The sequence below is a fragment of the Erythrolamprus reginae genome, chromosome 3 (genome assembly GCF_031021105.1).
Source record: "Erythrolamprus reginae isolate rEryReg1 chromosome 3, rEryReg1.hap1, whole genome shotgun sequence".
NCBI classification, from domain to species: domain Eukaryota; kingdom Metazoa; phylum Chordata; class Lepidosauria; order Squamata; family Dipsadidae; genus Erythrolamprus; species Erythrolamprus reginae.
In genome coordinates, this window is record NC_091952.1 from 211,097,555 (window position 1) to 211,111,686 (window position 14,132).

At 36.2% G+C, this 14,132-nt stretch overlaps 1 protein-coding gene across 1 annotated transcript; it reads left to right on the forward strand.

The window, feature by feature from the left end:
- Positions 1 to 576: 576 nt before the first annotated feature.
- Positions 577 to 12,224, forward strand: LOC139164977 (DGAT1/2-independent enzyme synthesizing storage lipids-like). The gene is made up of 6 exons (XM_070747763.1): positions 577 to 894; positions 1,733 to 1,897; positions 2,067 to 2,260; positions 8,879 to 8,939; positions 9,145 to 9,284; positions 11,823 to 12,224. The coding sequence occupies exons 1-6, from the start codon at positions 606 to 608 to the stop codon at positions 11,928 to 11,930; spliced, it is 957 nt and encodes a 318-aa protein (XP_070603864.1). The 5' UTR covers positions 577 to 605; the 3' UTR covers positions 11,931 to 12,224.
- The last annotated feature ends 1,908 nt before the right edge of the window (positions 12,225 to 14,132 follow it).

Below are 14,132 nucleotides of genomic sequence, written 5' to 3' on the forward strand. Positions count from 1 at the left end.
AGATTTTATTTGTGAAGTCAAATATCGCTGAAAATATTATTTAAATTAACGAAATGTTCGAGAGAAGAAAACTCAAAGTCCCTTTACTGCGACTGAGGTTTATTGACTGATGGGCTGGGGGCGGTACCTCCCCAATATTCAAATTAAACTCAGTCCCTTCCAATGAGACTAGAGAATTACCCACATTAGACTCTCCTTGCAAGTGCATTGGAGAATAGCTGTGTTGTCAGTGGTGTTGAAGAGTTTTACATTGTTGGCAAAAAGAACACAGTTGCTTGTGATATGATCGCAGAGGTCGTTGATGTAGAGAATCAATAGAGTAGGTCGTTTAGCCTTTTCTTTCTTGGTTAGTTTTTTAAAAAGAGTCTAACTGTGCCATTAATTTTTGATTGAAAGGATCAGTAATCTAATTGATTATACTAAGCCATGATTTTCTTTAACCATCTCTTAGCCCAATCTTCTCTATAAGACTATTTGAAAGTGTCATTACCTTATATGCAGTTGCATTCTAGCATTCTGCTATTCTTCAGAGCTCATATTAAAACATGCTGGTATGTTTATTTTTATTTTCCAGGAAGAAATATTTATATAATCTGTTTTCAAACATGACAGAGGAAAATATATATTATACCTTAGGAAATGAAACCTTCTGGTCAGCTTGCATTTTGGAAGGATGTAAAGGCTGTATCGTATATCCCTTAACTTTTATAGTAATTGTGATAATTTTATATTATCCCCTTGCATTTGGATTGTCATTCGTGTATATCTACGGTGTAATACTTTTGATATGGAAAAAAATTGGCAATCTGCCAGATGATATCGAGAGTAAAAAATGGGACAAGACAAGACAAATTTTGACAGTGGCAGCTAAGTGGCATGGCAAAATACTGCACGGTAAGTATAACTTAATCCACTCTTTAGACAGGGATGAGATTGACTTTCAGGCATAGGCATCAGTCTTCTGGCCAATCATAACCAGCATTCATGTGCAACTGAATCTAATTGAATTTGAATGGAAAACTGAAGGTGTAAAGAGTTTATTTATCTATTATTCAGTTTTTGTAAAAATGCTTCAGCAACTAAAAACTTCCTTATTAATGAGCAAAGTGGTGACATGGTGTTTGCTAGACAATTGCTTCACTCAACAACTGAAATTTTGGGTCCAATTCTGATTGTAAATGGATTACCTGTAAGGTCCAAAGGTTTCAGTCTGTTTAGTCACTGTTTAATAAAAGTTGACTCCTTTACATTTTATACTAATCTAAATGCTGAAGCATTTATCATGGTTTGGCATGGCACATTATAGACATTATACATTTAATATGTCTGTTAGTGATTCTTAAAAACCAAAATGCCAAAATTGTCTTTTAAAAATGTTTGGCCATTTGGCCAAAATAACCTAAAATTGTATTGAAATATTTAAGATAAAAGTTAAGTTTTATATCAGTTTAATTGGTATCAATCCAAGTGACTTATAAGAAACTAGAAGGAATATGTCAGGGCACAAAGTAATACGTTTCAGGAGATTCTGATTGATGTTGATGTTTTGATTGATCAATGTGGCAGCGTATTGTTCCAGAAATGACATATGATTTAAAATACTGTATTTAGCTTCACAAGTAAGCTAAGAAGGCTAAACAAAAAAAAGTGTTTTTTCTATATGATCATGTTTTGTTTTTGAGGAGATCTTGTGAAAAATATTGAACCCATTTCATTGTTCCACCTTTAACAGGTTATGAGGTTTCTGGAATAGAAAATCTACCAAAAGAACCCGCGATCTTTGTTTATTACCACGGAGCCCAACCAATTGACAACTACTTCTTTGCCCATAAGATTTATAGACTTACTGGGAAATTATTGTATTCTGTGATAGATCATACTCTCTTTTGTCTACCAGGTAAAAAAAATGATATGTTTAGTTTTAATTATTTTCAAAAGATATTGATTCATTGACTTTGGATATTCAATTTTTCTTCTTTAAACTTAGTTGAATTATCATGTTGGAAAAAACATGTGTACTTTTACAAGTGAGAACTGAATGATTTTTTAAAGGTCTGCTTTTGCAGGATTAAATCTGATATTTACAATCCAAGGCTTCATTAATCCCACAAGAGAAAAGTGTATAAACCTTCTGAAACAAGGGCACCAGATGATGGTTGCACCAGGAGGACTGCGAGAGCAGAACTATGGAAATAACCATTACAAACTAATTTGGAGAAAACGGAAAGGATTTGCTCATATAGCCATAAGTGCAAAAGTGGTGAGCCATTTGTCATTACATCCTTTTTCCTAGTGTTGATGTTAATTGCAATACGTATTTGTAAATGCTATGCTTCTATTTCATATCTTTCATTTATTTTTTACCTATTTGCAAATGAACAGATTTATCTATTTATAACTGCCAATCAGATTTGACAGACCAGGAAATGGCAAATCTGTCCTCTGTATGTTTAAACAAAATTTGATTTGTTTAAACATACTTCTATTATCCATATCTGCCCCTTTCGTATAATATTCATGGATTTTGTTTTTATTGGCAACATTTTCCATTTTCTATTCTAATTGCAATATTATTTTCTCTTCTTTTTCATTTTATTATTCACATGCTAACTACATTCCTGGTTCATCTACACACTTAATTTTCATTGGTACCATAGATAATTTCACTGCAAGGGCCGAATTTGTTGAGTAATACTTATTTCTACAGAATTTTATTTTATTTTATTTTATTTTATTTTATTTTATTATTTTATTTTATTTTATTTTATTTTATTTTATTTTATTTTATTTTATTATTTTATTTTATTTTATTTTATTTTATTATTTTATTTTATTTTATTATTTCATTTTATTTTATTTTATTTTATTTTATTTTATTTTATTTTATTTTATTTTATTATTTTATTATTTTTTATTTATTTATTTATATATATATATGCCACTCCTTTCCATGGACTCGGGGCGGCTCACAATACAATAAAACAATTCATGACAAATCTTATAATATACAATTTAAAATTTAAAATAGTTTTAAAAAAACCATTTTTAAGCAGACATACCTACAAACATACCATACATAAATTATATAGGCCCAGGGGAAATATCTCAATTCCCCCATGCCTGACGACAAAGGTGAGTTTTGAGGAGTTTACGAAAGGCAAGGAGGGTAGGGGCAGTTTTAATCTCTGGGGGGAGCTGGTTCCAGAGAGTCAGGGCCACCACAGAGAAGGCTCTTCCCCTGGGGCCCGCCAACCGACATTGTTTAGTTGACGGGACCCGGAGAAGGCTGACTCTGTGGGACCTAATCGGTTGCTGGGATTCGTGCAGGAGAAGGCGGTCTCGGAGATATTCTGGTCCGATGCCATGAAGGGCTTTATAGGTCATAACCAACACTTTGAATTGTGACCAGAAATTGATCGGCAACCAATGCAGACTGCGGAGTGTTGGTGTAACATGGGCATATTTGGGAAAGCCCATGATTGCTCTCGCAGCTGCATTCTGCACGATCTGAAGTTTCCGAACACTTTTCAAAGGTAGCCCCATGTAGAGAGCGTTACAGTAGTAATTTTCTTTCTTTTCTGTTTCATTTTTCCAAAATAGATTGTGTTCTAAGTTAATTCTCCTTTTAAAGTTTATATTATGTTGTGTAAAATAATGTCAAAAAGACTTTATGTGAATCCATTTCCAATTTGTGCCTTTACATAAATATTTTCAACAAAAAAAAAAATTCTCCTTACACTCCTCAACTATTGCTCTTTAAGTAGCAACCTTTCATTAATCCCCATCAAAAAGAATAAGATTTTCTTTTATAAGTCAAACTCACATGTTTGTGATCCAAAAAGGTTTTTGTAATATTATGACTAGAGAAATCCTTGTAGCCAAGTTCTTTGAAATTCAAATCATGTACATGAAACTGTTGGGTGAAATCATCCCTGGGCACGGGGTGAATTATCATCAGTATACTGATGATACTCAGCTTTACATCTCCACCCCGTGTCCACCCAGTGAAGCAGTGGAAGTGATATGCCAGTGTCTGGAGGCTGTTAGGGTCTGGATGGGTGTTACAGGATTAGACTCAACCCCAACAAGACAGAGTGGCTGTGGTTCTGCCTCCCAAGGACACCTCCATCTGTATGTCCATTACCTTAAGGGGGGGGGGATTTTGACCCCCTCAGAGAGAGTCCGCAACTTGGGTATCCCCCTCAACTTTGGGACATTATCTTTTGGTTGTGGTGAGGAGGACGTTTGCTCAGATTTGCCTGGTGCAACTATTTGGACAGGGAGTCTCTACTCATGCCCTTATCACCTCGAGGTTCAACTACTGCAATGCTCTCTACATGGGGCTATCTTTGAAGAGTGTTTGGAAACTTCAAATCATCCAGAACACAGCCATTCCTGCTGATTGGTTTCCGGACGCAATTCAAAGTGTTGGTTATGACCTATAAAGCCCTACATGACATCGGACCAGATTACCTCCAGGACCGCCTTCTGCCGCATGAGTCCCAGTGACCGGTTAGGTCCCACAGAGTTGGCCTTCTTCAGGTCCTGTCAACTAGACAATATCATTTGGTAGGACCTAGGGGAAGAGCCTTCTCTGTGGGGGCCCCGGGCCTCTGGAATCAGTTCCCTCCAGAGATTTGCACTGCCCCCACCCTCCTCGCCTTCCGTAAAGGTTTAAAAACCCATCTGTGCCACCAGGCTTGGGACCATTAGACCCTAGTCACCTGGCCGATGAGTGTGAGGATGTCTTGCTGTGCGAATGGGAATGAATGCTTTTAAATGTTATTAGGGTTTTAAAATATTTTTTAGCTATATTAATTGGATTTTAAGCTATGTACACTGTATATTGTTTTGATATGTTGTGAGCCACCTTGAGTCCTGAGAGAGGGGCAGCATACAAATCAAATCAAATCAAATAAATGAATGAATGAATGAATGAATGAATGAATGAATGAATGAATAAATAAATAAATAAATAAATATTCCTAAGAAGAATCTATGTCTTTCAGTAAAATAACTATACATTTTTGAATTGCCAGATTTCTGCCTCCATCTAGATCTAATTCAAAGAAAAGTCTTGTCAATTTGCCTTAAGTGACTTTAATATTCTTCTGAGATATTCTATTCAGTTGTGGTGAGATTACTCCATTCAATTTTTATAAGACAAAGCCATTGATCTTTCTATATGTCATTTATAAAACAATATTTTCTTGTCCTTTGGGTCATAAATTCTTAGTTGAAAGTCATGTAAATAAATGTCCACCCCAAATCTACCTTATCCTTAATAAAGTTTTAATTTTAGTTGGAAATTTATACACAAAACAACTTCATTTTTTTCTTACTAAAATAAATTGTCTTAAAATTTTGATACATTTAAACCTTACATTGATTATTTTCTATTTTTCTGTAAATTGAGATCTATATATTCATTTATCCTTATTAATAATAAAATATGTGCCTTTGGCTAGTCCTGATCCAGCCCAACTTACAACACAGGGTTATTGTTGGGAGGAAAATAGGAAAAGAAAGGAGTGTTTTTAAAAAACAAAAACAAAACTAAATGCTCCTCCAATTAACTTCCAAATGTAGTATTTCCATCTCTTGTAGGTTAGAATTTTTAAGTCCATCTTAAAGTTTGTTTTGATTATATTCAAAGGCATTTGTTCTTATTTAATAACAAGTTTTGATTTCAGTAAAAAGCTAAAAATATCAAACCCTTCGCAAAACCATAGTTCTTATATTTCATTTAAAGTATCCATCTGTGCTATAATAATTACCCTTTTGAGTTTGAAATATAAACCACAGATTTTTCACACATTACAAGTTCTTTCTAATTAATATCAAACTCTTTCTTTCAATCAGTTTGACAAAGCCTTACATTTAAACATTTTCCAAATATAACTCTAAAATCATGCCTTTGTTCCATATTGCAAAAGTATAAACATTTTATAAAATTGGAACATTTTCCTTTCTTTTTAAATGGATTGAAGATTAACTCACTTGGAAAATGATAAACCAAGGATAGGGGATGTCACAGCGGTACAGGCATCCCTCATGCTCTGCGGGGAACCTTGAATCCCAGCTGTTTGAAGACTATTTTATTTTATTTTATTTATTTATTTTGTCCAATACACAATGAGAGTTTTAGTGGTTATATATACACACACACACATAGTAAAATACATGATGAAGGTTATAGTAAAATATATCTAAGTATATCTATAGTAAAATATATCTAAGAAATAATAGAAAAGAAGATATAGTAATAGAACATATCAATGAAAGAATAGAAGAAGAGATATAGGAATAGAAGAAAGGTATAGGAGATATAGGAGAGCAATAGGACAGGGGCCAGAAGGCAATCGGAACCAGGTCAGATCAGCCTTGGAGAGGCAGTGGAGAAGAGAGGCATTGAGTAATAAAGTTGTAAGGGAGATATGAAATAAGAAAAGAAATTAGAAATTTAGGGCATTTAGAAATGATAGAATTCAAAAAATGAATGATGAATAAAGATTTAAATTGAGAAGAGGGTGGATTTGGCCTAAAATTAAGAGGTATAAAAGATAATGAATATGTCTGGAAGATAAACTACAGCCATCTATTTGGAAGAAAGTTGAAAATTAAAGTTGGTAAACCCAAGTGATTAAAATAGGAAGAAAGAAGCAAATAATAATAGATATACCTACAGTATATAAATATGGATAAAAGGAAAGATATCATTTTAAGAATAGCTCCGATATTGGAACGAAGCCAGGATTTCTGAACTGCTTGTCTGCTAACTGTAAAAGGGATCATGATTAAATGTACTCAGGGAAGGATAAGAGGGAAGAAGAGGAAGTAGAAAGGAAAGGGGAAGAGAGAGAGGAGGGAAGTAGGAACAAGGGAGAGAGAGAGAAAGAAGGTGGAGGGGAAGAGGGAGATAGAGGGAGGGAAGTAGTATGAGTATATAGAAGGAAAGCTGACAGGAAATAAAAATATGAAAGGAGCAAAGAGTAAGAATATATGTTTATGATATTTTGGATATAAATGTATAACTATGGATGTTTTGATAATATGGTATATGTTGTGGTTGGCTCTGGGCCAGCTCCTGCCCCAAGGACTGTGGAAATGGATGTGGGTGAATCCTTCCAGTGTCATTGGCCAGTTTTACTGCCGACTGCTTCAGACAGCGAAGTGTCGGAAGCAGGGAGTAACTGTGAAATGGGATCCTCAGAGGGGGTCATGACAGACAGCCCATTAGGGAGTAATTTATCATCCTCCTTATCCTCACTGGATTCAGATGAAGAGACATTCATTGACGTACGCAGCCACAGGGCAATGACTAGGAAAGAGCAGCTGCGTAAATACTACACAAATTAAGGGAGTTTCACCTGTGGTTGAGTGCAGTTCAACTAATTGGGGCTGCCGTTAAATTGGCAGCATTTTGGCCTCCGAGTGTGGAAGTTTATCCATTCGGTGAAAGAGGAAGTGGCTTTCGTCTCCGGATTCTCCAAGGACTCTCTTTGCATTGATACCAGGACTCTGAAACTAAACTATAGTCATGTGTGTGAGTTGAAAACATTTGAAGGAGAGTGGCTGTGTTGTCTTCACAACTGCTTGTTAATTGCTTTGTGTTTGTTTCTTGTTTTTCGCTGCATTCAAGTCTGTTGCTTTGAAGGTGAGCCCTTTGACTATCAAAAGGGTGTTTTGCTTCTATTTTACTTTCGATAAAAACAGTGTTCTTGACTTTTCACATGTGTGTGTCTGACTCTCTCTGTTTGCACTTAATTGGGGGCTCGTGCCATGAGCCCGGCAGAACAGGTATAGGTATGGATGTTTATGTAAATTTGGTGGAAAAAAAATTAAAAAATACAAAACAAAGGAAAATGGCAAGCCTACAGTTGTAATGGTTTTTCAATCTTAATGAAACAGTGAAAAAGTAAAATTCCCTAGTGATTATAAAAATGAGATTTGATCAAAATACATTTAAATCTACACTTATGGTTAGGAAAAGGATTTCCAGTTGCTTGTTAGTAGCTGTTGCCGCCTGTTGAATATGTAAATAGTTAAATGTAAATAGCTCAAATTTGAATGTATCCTCCTGATTGGTTGTTCTATTTAAGCGGGAGAATTGTAACACTGTCAGCCCAGCCGTTGGCAGAGAAAAGAAGAATAAATATCGGAAGCCACCTCTTCAGTTCAGTTCGCACCTAGATACATTAGTAGCGGTTCAAGGATAGTGTTACATTTGAGTGAAGAAGAATAAATCTCTTTCGGTTTTACCCGTCTTGGGTCATTTATTTCACCACCTACTCACAAAATCAACTTTCTGGAAAATATATGGGCAAACTCTGAATCATCTTTATTCCACAGAGTTCTGGCAGTCCACAACTTAGATCCAGCTCTCTTTAAAATCATAATGTGCAATGTTCTGGATTCTGCAATCCAGAAAAAAAATGTGTTAGTTTTCCTTGCCTCATAGGAAGTCAAATTCTGCCTCTGTGTCCTTATCGTTCCTACAAATGTCCAGTTCCTTCACCTAATTCATTTAAGCTTGTTCACAAATATTTTCACCCAAGAAATAATATCTTGGAATAACTGTTCCTTTTATCGGTATTAATTTTTTGTATATCAATGCTTTCTAATCTTTTGCCAAAAATGTCTAAGTCTTTAAAACCATTTATCTCGGTTAATCGTTTGTATTCCAAACCATATAATAACTCATCAAGTGAAATTTATCTCCTATACTCAGAATTTTTTCTTTAGCTATAAATTAGTTATATCTGGAATTAGTTAAGAAATAAGGTTTGTGTGAACTTATGTCTGAACAATATGTTTCATTCTTTTCATGTATAGTAACTAAAATAGTCTCATTATTTGTTTCTTTTATTTCTTCTAGCCAATCGTCCCTGTGTTTACACAAAATATTAGAGAAGGATATATAACATATGGAAATATAAGTAAGTAAAACTTTATGTATTCTCAGGAATATTATTACTTTTAGGCTATATTTTTTTTTCAACTGGAATACCTTTACTTTAGTAAGTTCCAATACTACTACTAAAAATTGCTAATATTTAAATATAGGCTTCTGGAAAGACTAATACATATCTCTTTGCAGGCTGCTAATATATATTTCTGAAATTTTCTTAATCTTGTACCCAGGACCGATGAGATGGTTCTCTGAGCGAATACAATGGTTCACCTTTCCATCATATGGAATATTTCCAGTTAAACTTATAACCCATATTGGAAAACCAATTCCGTATGATCCAAATATAACTGCTGAAAAATTAGCTGAAAAAGTAAGTGTATTCTATTATAAGGTAATAAAATATACATTCAGATTCACACTTCATTCATGAAATTATAACAATATAGTCACAATTATTGAAACACACTACAGTGGTGCCTCTAATTACGAACTTAATTCATTCTGTGACCAGGTTCTTAAGTAGAAAATTTGTAAGAAGAAGCAACTTTTCCCATAGGAATCAATGTAAAAGCAAATAATGTGTGTTTCCTCCCAGAAGATTCCTAGAGAGGCCCCACAGAGGCTTCTCCCTGCCTTTTCTGGTTACAGTTTCGGAGGCTCCAGGTTGTAAGTGGAAAATGGCTGTTGAGAAGAGGCAAAAAAATCTTGAACTCCTGGTTCTTATCTAGAAAAGTTTGCAAGTAGAAGCGTTTGTAGGTAGAGGTGCCACTGTACTTAGATATGCAGAATTATATTTGAGTGCTTGGTGCATTTGTCAATGTCAGACTATCATACATACATCCTTCCATACATCACTGTTTAAACAACACTTTTCAAACTATTCAATAGCTGCCTGCTTAAATGAAAACATTTATCAAATAGCCGTCATACTAAAGCCCTAAGAACAACTATAACTTCTAAGTTGTCCTAAATGGCATCTTCACACAGAAACAATGAAAATATTTTGCGAAATAACAAAGGCCGGAGTAACTGTTTAAAGATCTAGTCCAAGAATAGGTATAACTTTCTTATCTCTTGAAGACCATTTGAGGCACAGCTCCAATCTCTTGTCCGAGCAGAAGCCCAATTGCATATCAACTCTTTTTGTATGACTGTAACCATTAGACAAAATTTGCATGTAATCAGATGATTTAAGTATAATAATGCATCTGCCTTGCTGGGATTCAACTCTTAATTCCTTCCAGTCCTTCACAAATCCAAGCCGCAATCAAGACTTCCATGTATCTCCTGTTCAGCCTGGTAAACATCACCACATTAATGATATGTGTTAAGATGACAAAGTGATTCAACTGAGTCACATTACAGTGTTCCCTCGATTTTCGCGGGGGATGCGTTCCGAGCCCGCCCGCGAAAGTTGAATTTCCGCGAAGTAGAGATGCGGAAGTAAATACACTATTTTTGGCTATGAACAGTATCACAAGCCTTCCCTTAACACTTTAAACCTCTAAACTGCAATTTCTCATTCCTTAGCAACCATTTAGATTATTACTCACCATGTTTGTTTATTAAAGTTTATTTTAAAAAATATTCATTAAAGGCAGACGAAAGTTTGGCGATGATGTATGACGTCATCGGGCGGGAAAACCCGTGGTATAGGGAAAAAAACAGCGAAGTATTTTTTAATTAATATTTTTGAAAAACCGTGGTATAGCCATTTTGTGAAGTTCGAACCCGCGAAAATCGAGAGACCACTGTATAGCATTTTATAGCCCTTAGAGCACCTTTCCCTTTATTTCTCTAATCAATGGAATGGAGAATTTTTTTCTTCAGAGCAGGATTTTCCAAACTTGGCAATTTGAATATGTCTGGACTTCAATTCCTAGAATTCCTAGAATTCTGGGACTTGAACTCCAGACATCTTCAAATTTCCAAGTTTGGGAAACACTGCCTTTGAGTAACAATGGGCTGGACACGGAATGCAAGAGGGAAGCTCAGCTGCGAGATTTATAGGGTCACATATGGGGTGGGCTGCTGCCCGGACAAGGGGGGGGGCGCAGTGGGGTAGTAAAAATGGAGCTCCACCCCGGAGCACTCAATTTGCACAGAAAGATGTTGAAAGAAAATGCAGGGTGTTCTGCATAAGCCACGCCCACAGTGTGAGTAGTAAAAATGTTTGTAGCCCTTCACTGATCACATAGCCTATACAGTTATAATTAAATTATTTTGGGATAAGCATGTTCTGAAAAACCAGATATTATGCCATCTAAACTGAAATTCACATTTTCAAGTAAGTGCTGAATCCAGACAATTGTGGTTTACTCAACAAGCCACAGTAAGGAGCAAATTAAATGAAAGGCATCCAGGTTCTATTTTCTTTTAAAAAATTATACTACTGAATGCAAGCATAGAAGTTGTTCTAAACTGAACCATATATTCTAGCACGCAAGCTGTTACCCTAACTTAGGGTAGGGTGGATTGATTTTTGGCTCATCCGAAGACCGTGGGAGGGGTTTAAATACAAATACAAAGCATACAAATCTAATTAATAATAATAATAATAATAATAATAATAATTTGTGATTTATCTGAAATCAGTAGGAATAGGAAGAAAGTTCTTTGCTATAAATTGGAACTTACTTACTTACTTACTTACTTACTTACTTACTTACTTACTTACTTACTTATTTATTGGATTTGTATGCAACCCCTTACCCATGGACTCAGGGTGGCTCACAACAATATACAGTATGCTTAAATATGTGGTCTGTTCTATAGAAGAGTCAATCTCTTTTAATTCTGCAATGTTCTCTCTATAGTTCTTGAAACATTAATCTAATTATATCACCTTCCCCCCCCCCTTTCTTTTCTGCATCCGATCCCACCCTATGCCACTGCACCTCTCCAACAGACTCAAAGGGCAATAGAGGCTTTACGGGACAAACACCAGAAAATCCCAGGAAGCATATTGCATGCTCTTAGGCAACGCTTTGAGATACGTAATAAAGAAAAACAATGATATAACAACAATAATCTTTGTAGATAACATTCACTTTCACCCTCTTTTATATTATCACATGTCTATTTTTCTTCCTATGTATTTGTATATTGGACAAATGAATAAATAAATATATATATGTATGTATGTATGTTTAGATAATATATGTGTATGTGTAGTTTTCTGTTCCCAGAGGCACTTTTGTTAACACATGGCAACTCCAAATCTCAACCAGCAAATGCTCTGTCCTACACATTGGGAAGAAGAATCTGAACTCCAAATACGAACTGAATAATCAAATTATCACAGATAATTCCCACTCGGTTAAAGACCTTGGTATACTAATATTGCTATTGCTCTCCTATATCTCCTATACCTTTCTTCTATTCTTATATCTCTTCTTCTATTCTTTCATTGATATGTTCTATTACTATATCTTCTTTTCTATTATTTCTTAGATATATTTTACTATAAGTATCTCTTCTATAACCTTCATTATGTATTTTACTATGTGTATATAGATACAGTGGTACCTCAAGATACGAACCCCTCGTCTTACGAACAACTCGTGATACGAACCCGGGGTTCAGAAAAATTTTGCCTCTTCTTACGAACTTTTTTCGAGTTACGAACCGGCGTTCGGAGACTGCTGGGAAGCCGCACGGCTGTTTTAAAAGGTGACAGCCAGGCGGCGGGGCTTCCCAGAAGCCTCCCGAACGCCAGTTCATAACTCGAACAAATTTCGTAAGAAGAGGCAAAATTTTTCTGAACCCCGGGTTCGGTTCGGGAGGTTGCTGGGAAGCCCCCCAGCCCGGCTGTCACCTTTTAAAACAGCCGCGCCGCTTCCCAGCTGTCTCCCGAAGCCGAACGCGGAAGTTCGGCTTTGGCGTTCGGCTTCAGGAGACAGCTGGGAAGCGGCGCAGCTGTTTTAAAAGGTCGCAGCCGGCCTGGGGGGCTTCCCAGCACCCCCCGAACCCTGAACCCAGATTCGGGGGGGTGCTGGGAAGCCCCCCAGGCCGGCTGCGACCTTTTAAAAGAGCCGCGCCACTTCCCAGCTGTCTCCTGAAGCCGAACATGGAAGTTCGGCTTTGCCGTTCGGCTTCAGGGGACAGCTTGGAAGCGGCGCGGCTGTTTTAAAAGGTCGCAGCCAGCCTTGGGGGCTTCCCAGCACCCCCCGAACCCCAAACCCAGGTTCGGGGGGGGTGCTGGGAAGCCCCCCAAGCCGGCTGTCACCTTTTAAAACAGCCGCGCCGCTTCCCAGCAGTCGCCGAAAGCCGGGTTTTTTGCGGGGTTTTTTTTGGTTGCACAGATTAATTGACTTTACATTGTTTCCTATGGGAAACAATGTTTCGTCTTACGAACCTTTCGTCTTACGAACCTCCTCCTTGCACCAATTAAGTTCATATCATGAGGTATTACTGTATATACCCACTAAAACCCTCATTGTGTATTGGACAAAATAAATAAATAAATAAAAATAAAATAAATAAATAAAAATAAATAAATGAAGATGCAAGATTGAAATGGGCAAGAATATATGTTTATTTCAATGTGTTTAAATCCCCAACAGTAGATTAAATTTCATTTAAAAATATCAAAGCATCCTTGTCGCATCACAGTTGTGGGAGAGATCACTGTTGCCCAAGGGATGCCCATTTGGGGGCTCATTCATATTCGTGGTCCTCACTATGAAAACTATTCTTTTCTAAGAAATCCAGGTGAACTGCAATGACTGGAGGAACTCTACTGTTATCTGCAGAAAGGGAAAAAGGAAAATGCAAGAAATTGAAACCTTGATATTTGGAAAAAGTAGCTGACAGAGTATTTCATTCTGACTAGCAGATTAATAATGTATAGGCTGTATAGAGACTGGCTGCACTGCTAACTTGAAAATTGTTCATCAGTCATCAAAGTTGAGTGAAATATTGAGCAGAAAAATGCAATGATTTAAAATTTGCACCTCAGCTATATGGTCTTTTTATTATATTGATTGATTGATTGATTGATTGATTGATTTTGTCCATTACACAATGAAGGTTATAGTGGATATACCCATGGTAAAATATATCTAAGAAAAAATAGAAGAGAAGATATAGGAATAAAATATATCAATGAAAGAATAGAGATATAGGATATAGGAATAGAAGAAAGATATAGGAGAGCAATAGGAAAGGGGACAGAAGGCACTCTAGTGCACTTATGCACAGCCCTTACTGACCTCTT